General features: G+C 44.6%; 1 protein-coding gene across 2 annotated transcripts in view; it reads left to right on the top strand.

Moving 5' to 3' along the window:
* Positions 1-364: 364 nt before the first annotated feature.
* The window catches only part of LOC137431531 (TBC1 domain family member 15), a 40,007-nt gene continuing 24,746 nt past the window's right edge, over positions 365-15,625 (top strand). Inside the window, exons 1-6 of one of the 2 annotated variants that reach the window (XM_068122943.2) lie at positions 367-653; positions 7,449-7,634; positions 9,489-9,613; positions 12,129-12,232; positions 14,572-14,639; positions 14,829-14,975. In XM_068122943.2, coding sequence (XP_067979044.2) covers positions 446-653; positions 7,449-7,634; positions 9,489-9,613; positions 12,129-12,232; positions 14,572-14,639; positions 14,829-14,975 — 838 coding nt within the window. In that variant the 5' untranslated portion in view covers positions 367-445. Of the gene's footprint in view, positions 654-7,448; positions 7,635-9,488; positions 9,614-12,128; positions 12,233-14,571; positions 14,640-14,828; positions 14,976-15,625 lie in introns of both variants that reach the window. The other variant, XM_068122945.2, reaches the window with a different exon arrangement.

Raw genomic sequence — 15,625 nt, 5'->3', positions numbered from 1 at the left:
GTAAAGAGAACCTAAAGGTAAAATTCAATGAGCTCATCCTATTCGTGTGTTGCATTGGGGGAACATTTGGAACATTCGGATGAAATAATGAACACGAAAAAATGTAAATAAAAGTCCACACACAGCATTAAAACACTTATCCTTATAGTTATAGTTATAAAGGGAAAAGGGAACACGATAACCGTGTCACGGATCCATATTAAATGTGACGAAGTGGAGGAGAAAGAGAGTAAAGAGGACGAAAGATGCCGTGCAGGTTATAACGTTGTGGAGAAGGAGACGATCGAGGAGTTACTGAAAGATAAAAACACCAAGGAACAGGCAGGTGTCATGGAGGAAGAGGAACAAGCGGCGTCACGGGCGAGGGGTGGAGAGGGGAAACGAGGAAGGAGGAAGAGGAGGCGAGAAAGTGGCGCAGAGGGGTTCGTACGCGACCTGAGAGACAATGCCGCACGGGGAGGTGGACACCGAACCCGAACCTGAACCCGAACCTGAACCTGAACCTGAACCTGAACCTGAACCTGAACTCGATGCCGGAGCCGCACAGCGACCTTTGGGAACCAGAGGGCTCGACCCGGCGGCCTTCGCGGCTCTTTTCGACGCTGATGGTCGTTTGGTCCACGAGTCCCTCTTCCGGCAGCTCATCTTTCGAGGTGTGCGTTTTGATAACATCTGAAAGTACGTAGTTATACTAACTTGTTAACATACTGGTCGTTAGTTATCATGAACGCTTATACTTATAGGTTGCTAACACTTATTTAATGACGAGTACCTGCACATAATGGTCCGCAATGTCGATGCACATGTTGCGGTTGGAAGGACCTGATTAACCCTTGTGTGTGTGTATATATATATATATATATGTACGAGCTGCGCTCGCCTCACCAAGCGTCGATACTGAGGAACAGGCTTATTTTAGCTGAGGATAATGACTGTACCTGAGTTGCTGTGTTGTCATGATTTACACCAATCATAATACAAACAATTATTTTGCACAAATTTATTTGTAGTGTTTGTGAAATCACATTTTTATGAGAAATTTAGGTTGAAAAAATATATATAATTCAAAAAACAACCCCTCAGCACATACATGATACATACGGGAGGGGTAGGTGCAGCCTGGAAGTTTGGGACGTTACCTCACCACCATGAAATTCAAAACACCTCACCACCACGTAATTCAAAACACCCACCTCACCACCAAGTAATTCAAAACACCTCACCACCAAGTAATTCAAAACACCTCACCACCACAAAGTTTAAAACACCTCAGCACCACGTAATTCAAAACACCTCACCACCACGTAATTCAAAACACCTCACCAACACGTAATTCAAAAATACCTCACCACCAAGTAATTCAAAACACCTCACCACCAAGTAATTCAAAACACTTCACCACCAAGTAATTCAAAACACCTCACCACCAAGTAATTCAAAACACCTCACCACCACGTAATTCAAAACACCTCACCACCATGTAATTCAAAACACCTCACCACCACGTAATTCAAAACACCTCACCACCACGTCATTCAAAACCCCTCACCACCATGTAATTTGAAACACCTCACCACCAAGTAATTCCAAACACCTCACCACCAAGTAATTCAAAACACCTCACCAATACGTAATTCAAAATACCTCACCACCAAGTAATTCAAAACACCTCACCACCAAGTAATTCAAAACACTTCACCACCAAGTAATTCAAAACACCTCACCACCAAGTAATTCAAAACACCTCACCACCAAGTAATTCAAAACACCTCACCACCAAGTAATTCAAAACACTTCACCACCAAGTAATTCAAAACACCTCACCAACAAGTAATTGAAAACACTTCACCACCAAGTAATTCAAAACCCCTCACCACCATGTAATTCAAAACACCTCACCACCACATAATTCAAAGCACCTTACCACCATGTAATTGAAAACACCTCACCACCAGGTAATTCAAAACACCTCACCACCACATAATTCAAAGCACCTTACCACCATGTAATTCAAAACACCTCACCACCAGGTAATTCAAAACCCCTCACCACCATATAATTCAAAACATCTCACCACCACCTAATTTAAAACACCTCACCACCACGTAATTTAAAACACCTCACCACCACGTCATTCAAAACCCCTCACCACCATGTAATTTGAAACACCTCACCACCAAGTAATTCAAAACACCTCACCACGAAGTAATTCAAAACACCTCACCACCAAGTAATTCAAAACGCTTCACCACCAAGTAATTCAAAACACCTCACCACCACATAATTCAAAACACCTCACCACCAAGTATTTCAAAACACTTCACCACCAAGTCATTCAAAACACCTCACCACCATGTAATTCAAAACACCTCACTAACACGTAATTCAAAACACCTCACCACCAAGTAATTCAAAACACCTCACCACCACATAATTCAAAACACCTCACCACCAAGTAATTCAAAACACCTCACCACCATGTAATTCAAAACACCTCACTAACACGTAATTCAAAACACCTCACCACCAAGTAATTCAAAACACCTCACCACCACGTAATTGAAAACACCTCACCACCATGTAATTCAAAACCCCTCACCACCACATAATTCAAAACACCTCACCACCTAGTAATTCAAAACACCTCACCACCAAGTAATTCAAAACACCTCACCACCATCTAATTCAATACACCTCACCACCATATAATTCAAAATGCCTCACCACCACGTAATTAAAAACACTATTTTCTCAATAAATAGATTGAGCCCCAGTATCAATCTGGCATCCCTACTTTGTACCATCACTATGGCAACTAATAAGCCCCAGTATCAATCTGGCATCCCTACTTTGTACCTTCACTATGGCAACTAATGAGCCCCAGTATCAATCTGGCATCCTTACTTTGTACCCTCTTTATGGCAACTAGCAAGCCCCAGTATCAATCTGGCATCCCTACTTTGTACCCTCTTTATGGCAACTAGCAAGCCCCAGTATCAATCTGGCATCCCTACTTTGTACCGTCACTATGGCAACTAACGAGTCCCAGTATCAATCTGGCATCCCTACTTTGTACCCTCTTTATGGCAACTCGCGAGCCCCAGTATCAATCTAGCTTCCCTACTTTGTACCCTCTTTATGGCAACTGGCGAGCCCCAGTATCAATCTGGTATCTCTACTTTGTACCCTGTTTATGGCAACTAGCGAGCCCCAGTATCAATCTGGTATCTCTACTTTGTACCCTGTTTATGGCAACTAGCGAGCCCCAGTATCAATCTGGTATCTCTACTTTGTACCTTGTTTATGGCAACTAGCGAGCCCCAGTGTCAATCTGGCATCCCTACTTTGTACCCTGTTTATGGCAACTAGCGAGCCCCAGTATCAATCTGGCATCCCTACTTTGTACCCTCTTTATGGCAACTAGCGAGCCCCAGTATCAATCTGGCATCCCTACTTTGTACGCTGTTTATGGCAACTAGGGAGCCCTAGTATCAATCTGGCATCCCGACTTTGTACCCTCTTTATGGCAACTAGCGAGCCCCAGTATCAATCTGGTATCTCTACTTTGTACCCTGTTTATGGCAACTAGCGAGCCCCAGTATCAATCTGGTATCTCTACTTTGTACCCTCTTTATGGCAACTAGCGAGCCCCAGTATCAATCTGGTATCTCTACTTTGTACCCTGTTTATGGCAACTAGCGAGCCCCAGTATCAATCTGGTATCTCTACTTTGTACCCTGTTTATGGCAACTAGCGAGCCCCAGTGTCAATCTGGCATCCCTACTTTGTACCCTGTTTATGGCAACTAGCGAGCCCCAGTATCAATCTGGCATCCCTACTTTGTACCCTCTTTATGGCAACTAGCGAGCCCCAGTATCAATCTGGCATCCCTACTTTGTACGCTGTTTATGGCAACTAGGGAGCCCTAGTATCAATCTGGCATCCCGACTTTGTACCCTCTTTATGGCAACTAGCGAGCCCCAGTATCAATCTGGTATCTCTACTTTGTACCCTGTTTATGGCAACTAGCGAGCCCCAGTGTCAATCTGGCATCCCTACTTTGTACCCTGTTTATGGCAACTAGCGAGCCCCAGTATCAATCTGGCATCCCTACTTTGTACCCTCTTTATGGCAACTAGCGAGCCCCAGTATCAATCTGGCATCCCTACTTTGTACCCTCTTTATGGCAACTAGCGAGCCCCAGTATCAATCTGGCATCCCTACTTTGTACCCTCTTTATGGCAACTAGCGAGCCCCAGTATCAATCTGGCATCCCTACTTTGTACGCTGTTTATGGCAACTAGGGAGCCCTAGTATCAATCTGGCATCCCGACTTTGTACCCTCTTTATGGCAACAAGCGAGCCCCAGTATCAATCTGGCATCTCTACTTTGTACCCTCTTTATGGCAACTAGCGAGCCCCAGTATCAATCTGGCATCTCTACTTTGTACCCTCTTTATGGCAACTAGCGAGCCCCAGTATCAATCTGGCATCCCTACTTTGTACCCTCTTTATGGCAACTCGCGAACCCCAGTGTCAATCTGGCATCCCTACTTTGTACCCTCTTTATGGCAACTAGCGAGCCCCAGTATCAATCTGGCATCCCTACTTTGTACCCTCTTTATGGCAACTAGCGAGCCCCAGTATCAATCTGGCATCCCTACTTTGTACCCTCTTTATGGCAACTAGCGAGCCCCAGTATCAATCTGGCATCCCTACTTTGTACCCTCTTTATGGCAACTGGCGAGCCCCAGTATCAATCTGGCATCCCTACTTTGTACCCTCTTTATGGCAACTAGCGAGCCCCAGTATAAATCTGGCATCCCTACTTTGTGTCCTCCCTCCCCCCCCCCCCCCCTCTATGGCCACTATACAGTTTGTCCTTGCTCAGACGTGGTGATCAAAGCTGTACCGGTACACAATATTCTCGACGAAGCCCTCACAAAATACTTATACAGTGTTAACACTACCTCTTTTGATTTATTAATTACTTCCCAACGAATAAAACCTAAAACTGTCTGGTTTCAGCTTTGCCTATACTGTATGTACCTGGCACTGTGCTGTCTGCTTAGTATGCTTACCCTACTCCCCTCCCCCATCACCCCAAATATATTACTACCCCCTGATCCTTCACCTGTGTAACATACTCCAAAACTCACCCTTGCATCATGTAATCTCTATTTTCATTATTATGACTCAACCTGAGCACCTTACATTTGTTTATTTTAATCAAACACTCAATCAATTTTGCTTTTTCATATACTTGGTAAGGCTGTGTGTACGATATTGTGGGTCATACACCTCCACCTACCTCTTTGCTGGTATTTCCCAGCTCCCCCGTGTGTCCCCTCCCACATCTTAATAATGTGGGGGAGCTGATGAATGACATGCTGCCTGGTATAGATTATTGTCTGTAGGTAAGTTGTGGTGTTATGACGTCCCTGCGTGACATTTATAAGCTTTTGATGGTGCTCATATCCTCTTCTCACCTTTGAAGTGCTTGCACAGTGCATTTTGAAATCCTCACAGATGAGCATGTGACAATTTTTTTTTTGGTATACACAGTTGAGGCTCATGGAAGAGCTAGTACACTGAACAGATGAGGACGTAACATGACGCAAAATAAACAGTAGAGAGAGGGAGGAAACACCAACGGCAATGTAGAAGGCCAATAGAGAGGGAAGCTTGGACAAACAATGGATGTGGGGAGGAATGGAGACAAGGGAAGATGCGTGGGGTGGAAAATATGGATACAGAAGGAATGGCAAATATAAGCTCGAAAGGAGGAAAAACTAGAAGGAAAAACTGGAAATTTGGAAGGAGGCGGGATTTTGGTGGTGTTAACGAGGGCAGAAAAGATCATGATTTTGAATTGGGATGGTGGTGAACACTGTCTTAAGACCTGGGCGGAAGAATGACATTAAAGATGATGTGGAAGTTGATTCCACAGGTGTGAAAAAAGAAGTATAAATGAGCGGAGGTGCAGTGATCCTGGGTTTAGGTAGTTTCACCATAAGGGGGTTGATGGCGGACATTGTGTGCCCTGTAGAAATCTGGGGGGAGGCGGGGAGGACAAAGGAAACAAGCGTTACGCCTAGGTCCCCCGTCGGTGAAGTGATGTGAGTTGACAAAGTGCAAGACGCAGGGCGGCCATCTTGGATTTTGACGTGGGTTGCACCCACACACCAAATTCGAATTCGGTCCTTCGCTTACGCACGCATGCATGCACGTACGCACGCATGCACGCACGGACGGACGGACGGACGGACACATGGACGGAGGGGGAAACCATAGTCCCCCTTTCGCTCCGCGGTGCGACGGGGACAATAAAGAGCAGAGGCTGCAAAAGCAGATAAGAGGTGGTAGAAGACAGAGAGACCACCGACCTGTTGGCAGTTGCGAAGTGATAGGCCCATAGACTCGGCTTCATCGCGAGTAATCCCAATGATCTCGAAAGTCTTGGTTTCCACGGAATCAAGCTGAGCAATATGTGAGGCAAAGGTGCCAGTCCAGAGGGGAGAGAAGTACTCCATGAAGCCCCGGATAGAGCCTTGTAGGTGGATAGGAGCTCAGGTGTACCAAGGAAGAACTTTACATGACAGAGAATGCCCAGTCAGCGTCTGGCTTTGGAGAATGAATGAATGAATGAATGAATGAATGTGGCTTGCCCAAGAGAGATCACGGCTGAGAGTGAGACCCAAAAGATTGAGTCACTGAACTTCTTCAGGAGGGTTGGTGAGAAAGTGGATGGAAGGGTTTGTGGTAGGTCCTTTTGGAGAGAGAGAGGGGTTGGGGGGAGGGAGGGGAGAGAGAAAGGAGGGGGGGGGGGGGGGGAGTTGGGGAAAGAGAGAGGCGAGAGAGAGGTGTGTGTGTGTGTGTGTGTGTGTCTGTGTGTGTGTGTGTGTGTGTGTGTGTGTGTGTGTGTGTGTGTGTGTGTGATAGAGATATAAATAAATTTCTCAGTGTTAAAAGACATATTCCAAGTGTTTTTATTGTGATTTTGTCAAGGTCGGAGGAGAGAGAAGAAGCTGCTACCTGTCTATCAGAAGGATGAGGGATGTCACGGAAGAGAGTGGAGTCATCAGCAAAGAGATGAAGAGGATTTTCCAGAGTCAGAGAGATCATTGATAAAGATTAGGAATAGATTGGGGCCTGGAACACTGCTTTGGGCCACTCCAGCCTTGACAGGGAGAGGAGACACGATACTATATGGAATATTTGAACCTGTAGTCGTCGTTTTCACCCTCCAAGCTGGGATTAAATCAAAGGGGCTGCTTTTAATGATTGCTATTGGAAGATCAAACCTGAAATTTCCAGGAACTACATTTGTAAACGCTATAGGCTGAAGCATCCTAAGCAAAATGGAAGGTACTTTTTTTTAAAAACCTTTTCAGGTCTCGCCAATCACTGTCTGCCAAAGTCATGACAGTGGTGATATTGTCTTGCAGGTGGCATCAACCCAGAGCTGCGAAGTGAAGCATGGCGGTTCCTCTATGGAGTCCACCCTTGTTCCTCAACGGCTCGTGAGCGCTCGGCCCTCCAGCTTGAGCAGAGGATCACGTACCAAGCCCTGAAACAGAAGTGGCACTCCATGCTACCAGAGTATGCTAAAATGTGTACACGCAATGTGGATGGTGAGTTTGTATTTCGCTTTTCCACTGAAGGAAAATTATTTGAAGTTCATCTGCAAATATTTTCTTTCCATTTTTCTCTTTACAACTTGGTAGTTGTCCGACTTGGTAGTTGTACCACTTAGTTGTACAGTCTTGGTTTGATTTTCGACCCAACTGCAAACTGTGATTGGTACTCGCAAACTGAACTTTGCATCACCTGGACCCTCAGATGGCCGGAAAGCTGAGTGATCCGTCTGCTGCCATTACTTGGTGAATGTTAAACGTCTCTGTCTTTCATGAAGAGTAGGCGGAAGTTATTGCCAGCACCCTGAACAAAATTCCAATTTCCTGACGGAGCTAATCCCAGTGAAATGTCAGTCGTGACAAGCTTCTTCTTTTTTTCTTTACAGGAGCGAGGCTCATGGAATAGCAAGGTAGAACGGAAAGTGGGGCAAACATCAAGGGAATGAACAAACAGGAAAAGAGGAGAGGGAGGAAACACTGAATGTATCAAGTAAGAAGATTGGGTTAGGAAAGGTTAATTAGTCAGGGCTTTTAGGGATATTTTGGTTCAAATTCTTCCAAAAGCATCAAATTTGGCGCAGATGTTGCCCATGCCATACTCTTTCGATTTTTGACGGGCGCCAAGGGCGGTATGATCCGGGGACCGTACCGGTCCATCCCGCCATGTCACCTGACCTATGACGTCATAATTAGGATATGCATCCAATCACATGGCGTACTATAAGTGGTCAAAGTTCAAAATGAATCGATCGAAAAATGAAGGCAGGGATCCATTTTTAAGGTTTTCATAAAATCCAATATGGCCGCCAGGTCACATGACCTATGACGTCATATTTATGACATGTATACAATCATGTATACATGAACCCGGATCATGATCGCACAAAAATCAAACACAAGATTATGGCATACAGTTCATAAAACATCAAAAGCCGTACCTTTGTAATTAGACTGATGAACTGCATATGCCTGAAAATTAGGAAATAGACATGTAAATATTTCCTCTAATTGTCAAAAATAAGGTCAGAGTTCGATTACCCAACCCAGAAACTTAAAATAATGAACCTCGCGTAAATCTTGACAAAAAACTCAAAAACCGACACGTTTGACTCAAAAATGACCTTTAAGATGACCTTGAGGGTTGACCTTGACCTCGAATCATCAAAATAACATCATAATTGGATTCATCGACCTCGAAAACCCCTGAAAAGTGGTATCATACATGATTCCAACCCTTTTGGTTATTTAACTGATTTTCCTCTAATCCGGGTGACGGACATTTAGTATTTCGCCAATATGGGGCCCCCCGGGGGGGGGGGGGGGCGTCTTGGGGCCCGTCAAAAATCGAAAGAGTATGGCATGGGCAACATCTGGGCCAAATTTGGTGCTTTTGGAAGAATTTGAACCAAACGGCCCCAAAATATCCCTAAGGGCCCTGACTAAATGGGGTTCATAAAGATCATGCGCGACAATTGGGGATGACAAGAGATGGCGGTGCACTTCCTGCTTGAAGTCCTCGTCAATAGCACCTGAATCTGATGCTGCACATGTCGTGGTATTTGAGATATAAATGCGATGCGAGGCTGATCCCAATCCAGCTCGAATTAAATCGGGCTCATCCGCACGTTCATCTGGTTCTGAGCACACATTGAGGTTAACTCTTAATTCCTTAAGCGATTCTCAGTAAATGGGCACTAAAATGTGACGCAAGAAAAAAGTCGAGTTGCCCACGTCCTCAGAAAATACCTTTTAATTGTACAGAAGACAACGCAAGTATCCAGATGCATGAAGTGGATTTTGTAATGTGTTCCTCAAAGTATTCTTCCTCCATTTACCCTTCTCCCACCATAGACACATTGGCAGCTGCTTTGCAGAACAGCAATACTGAGGTCCGGTCTGAGTCTGGGACGGTGGTGGATTCCCAAACAGATGTTGCATTGGTCCAACAACTAGTATTCCTGAAGATCCAAGCCACGGTACGCAACTCAGCATTGAATAACCCTCCTCAAAAGCGTTGTTCACAATTTTCACTGTATTTTTTATACGATGTCGAGGCTCATGAAAGACAAAAGAGAACGGATCAGGACGTAATATAACAAAACTAGAATGGCACTCTGTAGAGAGCATGCCTCTGCCAGGCTAAACAGTTTACGTTTTCTATCCCATGATCGGTCATATCTGGATTCGGATGTGAACCAAAATCTAATGAGCTTGTTCTCGTTGCCTAACCAACTCATCCACCTAACTTTGACATAACACGTCCACAACTTATTGAAATAGCATGCTATATATCGTTTTTGGCCCTATATCTGAATGGTGAATAATAATTTAAAATTCAAAACTTCTCGGATCCGGATCCAGATCTTCACCAAAATCGAATCTATTCTTCCTTGTCACACACCCAACATCCACCAAATTTCGGCCCAATCCGTCCACAACTTTTCGAGATATCCTGTTCGCAAACAGACAGAGAGACAAACATCCAGACAGACAGACAGTAACATAACCACATAACCTCCGTCCACCTTCATTGGCGGAGATAAGGAACAGTGAAAAGAGAGGTGGGGTGGGGGCAGGGGAAGACGCCAACAGCAGGATTGAGGGACAAAATACGGGGAGGCTTTGAGCAGTAAGGAATGTGGGCAGTAAGAATGTGGGCTTTGAGCAGTAAGGAAGAATGAGGGCTGGCGGAGGACATGGGGGTGAACAAGATTGATACAGACACAAACTCTCAGGAAGGAAAAACCGGAGACTTGGACACAGGTGTGCTTGGGCAGGGTTAATGGGGGTAGAAAGGATCATGGTTGTTGATGGTGATCTGAGATGTTGGTGAACAGCTATCTTGAAGCCAGAGGAATGCGATTGAAGACACTGAGGAAGTTGGTTCCACATGTGGGGCAAAAAGAGGAATGGCGTAATGGAGATGAGCAGTGATTCTGCATTTTAGGAGATTCACCAGAAGGGGGTAACTGGGAGACCACGTGTGCCTTGCAGACATCTTGGGGTAGGGAGAAGGGACAGGGCAGAGGGAACAAGACCAGAAAGGAAGAGGTAGAAGACAGAGAGACCACCGACCTGTTTGTGATGTGAAAGTGATGAGCCCAGATATTCAGCTTCATCACGGGAGATTTTTGCTCGTATTGTGGCATTGCAACAATACCCTTTAAATTGACAAATGCAAATATATTGTTACGTTTGTGGGGGTAAACAATGAAATGCCTTAGTTGAGATAGAATCATGCAGATTAGAATGCTCCGAGTGTCGCGTAGAGGAATCTCGATGTATCTAAGTAGGCCATCTGTCCGGGTAAGAGCATTTGCATGTCGCCATAAGGGGCGTGGCTTTGTGTTAGGTAATTATAGGGCTTAAAGATTAATTCCCCAGTGTGTAATTTGCCCCTGTGATCTTTCCTCTGTCCTTATTACAATTAAAAAGCCTGCCAAACAACAACTACAACAAATGACTCCATTCGCTCACAACGTCGCCAGGGCTAACCAACACCCAGTACATTTGCCGATCATGCCAGTCAAGCCCCGCCTCACGGCCGACGACGTCATCTGAACATTTCCGAACGACTAGACTCCGCCCCCCCCCTCCCGACGACTCATTACGGGGAGGCCATGCTCCGGCCTTCATGATTGAGTAGCGCTCGATGATTGTACAGAGTGTGACGTCAGCGTGGAATATTCGAGAGCTGAAAAGGAAAAAGCCGCGTCTTGCCATCTTTGTCTCTCGGTCTTCTGGTCCTGGTTTCGTGGTGGGTGGTCGCTCCTCTCGTGTGCGCTCGTGCAGAAAACCTTTGGAGCATTGTGGAGTTTTTGCAACGTCGGAGGAGGGGGTGTTGTTAACTGTGGTGCTTTTCGGGGGAGGAGAGAGCTGCGTCGCGCTTGGCGGTGGAAGCGAGGAAGGGCCGGTTGGCTGCTTGTTCAGGCCGGGCTTTTTCGGCGCCATTTGTTGGTGCGCTTCCCGCGCGGTAGTTTGGAGGTGACAAACGTTATGCCCCCGCGTTGAGACAGAGCTAAGTGACAGCCGGCAGAAACGTCATTTATTTTTATTTAGTCTTTCTCCTTGTTTGTATTCGAGTCTGGGTGGAGACGTCTCAATTTAGGAAATACTTTTTACCTCACCATTTATTTCCTTTTTATTACTCCTGCGTTTATTTTCATTAAATCCTTTATTTTTACATTTCATCATTGTATTGTGGATTTTGCTTGTGCCCGTATTTGTGTTAGTGGGGCGAGTCATTAAACCCAGTGTCGGCCGTCCAATCAGATAAGGCCTCAAACCTTCCCGCGCACGCCAGAAATAATCCTGCCAGGTTCGAAATACGCCTTGGAGTTAAAGCTAGTTTCGGTCATTCGTCCGCTTGGGGTCTTAACCCTGGGGACATGATATATTTAGGGTCGAGCATGAAATATTTTTGTTTCAAAATAATTGCTTAAAAGCACATGAATTGTTAGCATTTGATTACATTCTCTATTTGTCTGGCAGGTTGGAGCTGATCGGCAAAATATTGATATTGAACAGTTGCTGAAGGCTATTCGCATCATAGACAAAGACATTCCTCGAACAAGAAGAGATCTGCAATATTACCAGTGAGTGTTCGTTTTCCTTCTCTGTGAATGCTTCTAAAATACACACACACACATATATATATATGTGTGTGTGTGTATTTGGTTCTGAGGCGTGGCTTTGGTTCTGATGTATGCTTTTTGGTTTGGATATATATATGCGAACCCGATAAACGGGCTTTCAGAGTTCCCGAGATGATTATACAATAAACATCTTCTCGGACGAGCTTGTGTCTTGTATATATGTATTGTGTGTATGTGTGTGTGTGTGTGTGTGTATATATATATATATACAGTCACGTGAAAAAGTAAGTACACCCCATGTAAAGTTTTGATTTTTTCAACATATTTCAACATACAGCTATTTGATCTTCATTTCAACAATATTGATAGATAAAGGTGATATAATATAACAAATATCATGAAACATTTACATTTTGTAGTCCATCATATAATTTAAATAAACATAAATGCAAATTTCGCATGTGGAAAAAGTAAGTACACCCCTACATTTATCACTACTTCAAATACCTAAAATTAGAATCAGGTGCACCAGCTCAGGTGCAAATGATTACAACATCGTTAGAGAGGATCTTGGAGGAACCTGTCTTCTTTAAACCTCAGACGTTTCGTTTGGTTTGCTCTTTGTTGTTGAAGTGTGTGGCGTCACCATGCCTAGATCAAAAGAGCTCTCTGAGGCCTTCAGAAAGAAGGTTATAGATGCCTACGAGTCTGGGAAGGGGTTTAAAAAGATCTCCAAACAATTTGAAATCAATCATTCGACTGTCCGGAAGATAATCTACAAGTGGAGAAGATTCCAAACAACTGCCAACTTGTTCAGATCAGGCCGCCCCAGCAAGTTCAGCCCGAGAGCAGACCGCAAGATGCTGAAAGAAGTCTCTAAGAATCCCAGAATGTCATCACGGGACCTACAGGTAGCTCTTGCCACTGTTGATGTCAAAATGCACAAGTTTACCATAAGAAAGAGGCTGCACAAATTTGATCTACATGGAAGTTGTGCCAGGAGTAAACCTTTGCTGTCCAGAAAGAACATCAGGGCAAGACTAAAGTTTGCCAATGAACACCTAGGCAAAGACCAGCACTTCTGGAACAATGTGCTCTGGACAGATGAGTCAAAGGTAGAGCTATTTGGCCACAGTACCAGAAGACATGTTTGGCAAAAACCAAAGACAGCATTTGACCACAAGAACCTGATACCAACTGTAAAGCATGGTGGTGGAAATATTATGGTTTGGGGCAGCTTTGCTGCATCAGGGCCTGGGCAGCTCACCATCATAGAATCCACTATGAATTCTTCATTGTACCAGAGGGTGCTTGAGGATAATGTGAGGCCATCTGTCAGAGAGTTGAAGCTCAACTGAAGGTGGACCTTGCAACATGACAATGACCCTAAACATACCAGTAAATCCACCAAGGAATGGCTGAAAAGAAAGAAATGGAGGGTTCTGGAATGGCCAGGTCAAAGCCCTGATCTAAATCCCATCGAGATGTTGTGGGGGATTTGAAACGAGCTGTGCATGCAAGAAACCCCTCAAACATCGCACAGCTGAAAGAATTCTGCATGGAGGAGTGGGCAAAAATTTCTCCCAGTCGATGTCAGAGACTGGTAGACAGTTATAACAAACGCCGACTTGAGGTTATTTCTGCCAAAGGGGGCAATACCACCTATTAGAGCCAAGGGTGTACTTACTTTTTCCACATGCGAAATTTGCATTTATGTTTATTTATATTATACAATGGACTACAAAATGTAAATGTTTCATGATATTTGTTATATTATATCACCTTTATCTATCAATATTGTTGAAATGAAGATCAAATAGCTGTATGTTGAAATATGTTGAAAAAGTCAAAACTTTACATGGGGTGTACTTGCTTTTTCACGTGACTGTAGATGGTAGTCAGGTAAGGTCTTTCAGTCAAAGAATAGTTAATGCATGGAATGTCTCCCTGGAAAGGTCGTGTCATCAGAAACTTTCGATATGTTTAAATTGAAATTAGGTACTGCACCTCGAAGCATTAAAGATGTAAGGGTACATGGAAATTCGCAGGACTTGGAGTAACTTCAGTATGTATGAGTGATTGTTTAACCTGCAAGAGGATCTCGTCAAGGGATGGTGTGACATCGGTGTTGTACGAGGTGTTTCTTCATCTTAAACCCGCCTTCACCCATCTCCTCACCCCCCACAAAAAACAATATTTTTTTCTCATTTTAAATTTCAACCCCCTGGTGTTATCTCTGAGACTGCCACATTTTTCTCACCCGCACTCCTCCACCAATCCCACCGATGAACGCTGCACATTTTTTCCATCGATGTTAACCTACGATTTGTTCTTGGAAGGAAGGACGGCGTCGCTAACCTGATACTTCTGCGCAACATCCTCATTACATTTGCTGCATTCCATCAAGGTCAGTGAACCTACCCTGCCCTTGCTGCCTGGTCATGTGGTTTGGTGATATTTTCTGCTTAGGTATGAAGGTTGATTCCCCAGGTGATATTTCTGTGTTGCTTGTTGATGATATCGGTCCCGTATCATCAAGATATCAATGTTGTTGTAGTATGTAAAAGATGAATCGATTCTTACGCTCTTCCCACAGATGTAGGCTATGCTCAAGGAATGAATGATCTTCTCAGTCGTTTTCTGGAAGTGCTGGACTCTGAGGAAGGGGCATATTGGTGCTTCTGTGCCTACATGGCTCGCATTTCGTACAACTTTACCGGCGATGGCATGTTGCACAAAATAGGTGAGTGCCAATAAAGGTCTTTTATTTCATAGCATGGTGCAATAAACAGGAATACTAAAATGGAATAACGTGGAAACAGGATTTGTGGAGTGAAGAGTCCAGGTGGTCATTATTAAATTGTGAAGACAGGGTTTGGGTTTGGAGACAACCAAATAAATGTTTTGCCATGGATTGTTTCGTGCCAACTGCAAAGAGTTCTGGAGAATTCATCATGGTTTGGAGTGGTTTGGATTTGTTGTTGTTGTGTAGCCCTGCACAGTTCTCTCGAACAAGCCCGCAGCACGGAGGCATCCAATCGTTCTGGCAGGAGCGACCCAGAGACCCCCCACATCCAGGATGGTGTATCCCACCTTCACAAAGTCAGAGACACAACAGAGTTAGAGAGAGACAGAGAGACAGACAGACACAGAGACAGAGAGACACAGAGACACACAGAGACATACATGAGGGTAAGGGCCGGTACATCGGGACCGATCGCCACTCTGACCGTGATCGCGCTCCCCTGACTAATCCGGGCAGCAGCAAAGAATGGGGAAGATTTGGCCCCCGACTTGTGTTGGAGGGTATAATTGGTCCTGTTCCTGTTGTTGTGAAAGGCATGATGAATGAAAAATATTAGTTTGACATTTTGAATGACTATTTTTCTGCAT

The sequence above is a fragment of the Myxine glutinosa genome, chromosome 7, assembly GCF_964187855.1.
Source record: "Myxine glutinosa chromosome 7, kmMyxGlut1.1, whole genome shotgun sequence".
Classification (NCBI taxonomy): Eukaryota; Metazoa; Chordata; class Myxini; order Myxiniformes; family Myxinidae; genus Myxine; species Myxine glutinosa.
This window is presented reverse-complemented; position numbering and strand designations above follow the sequence as displayed.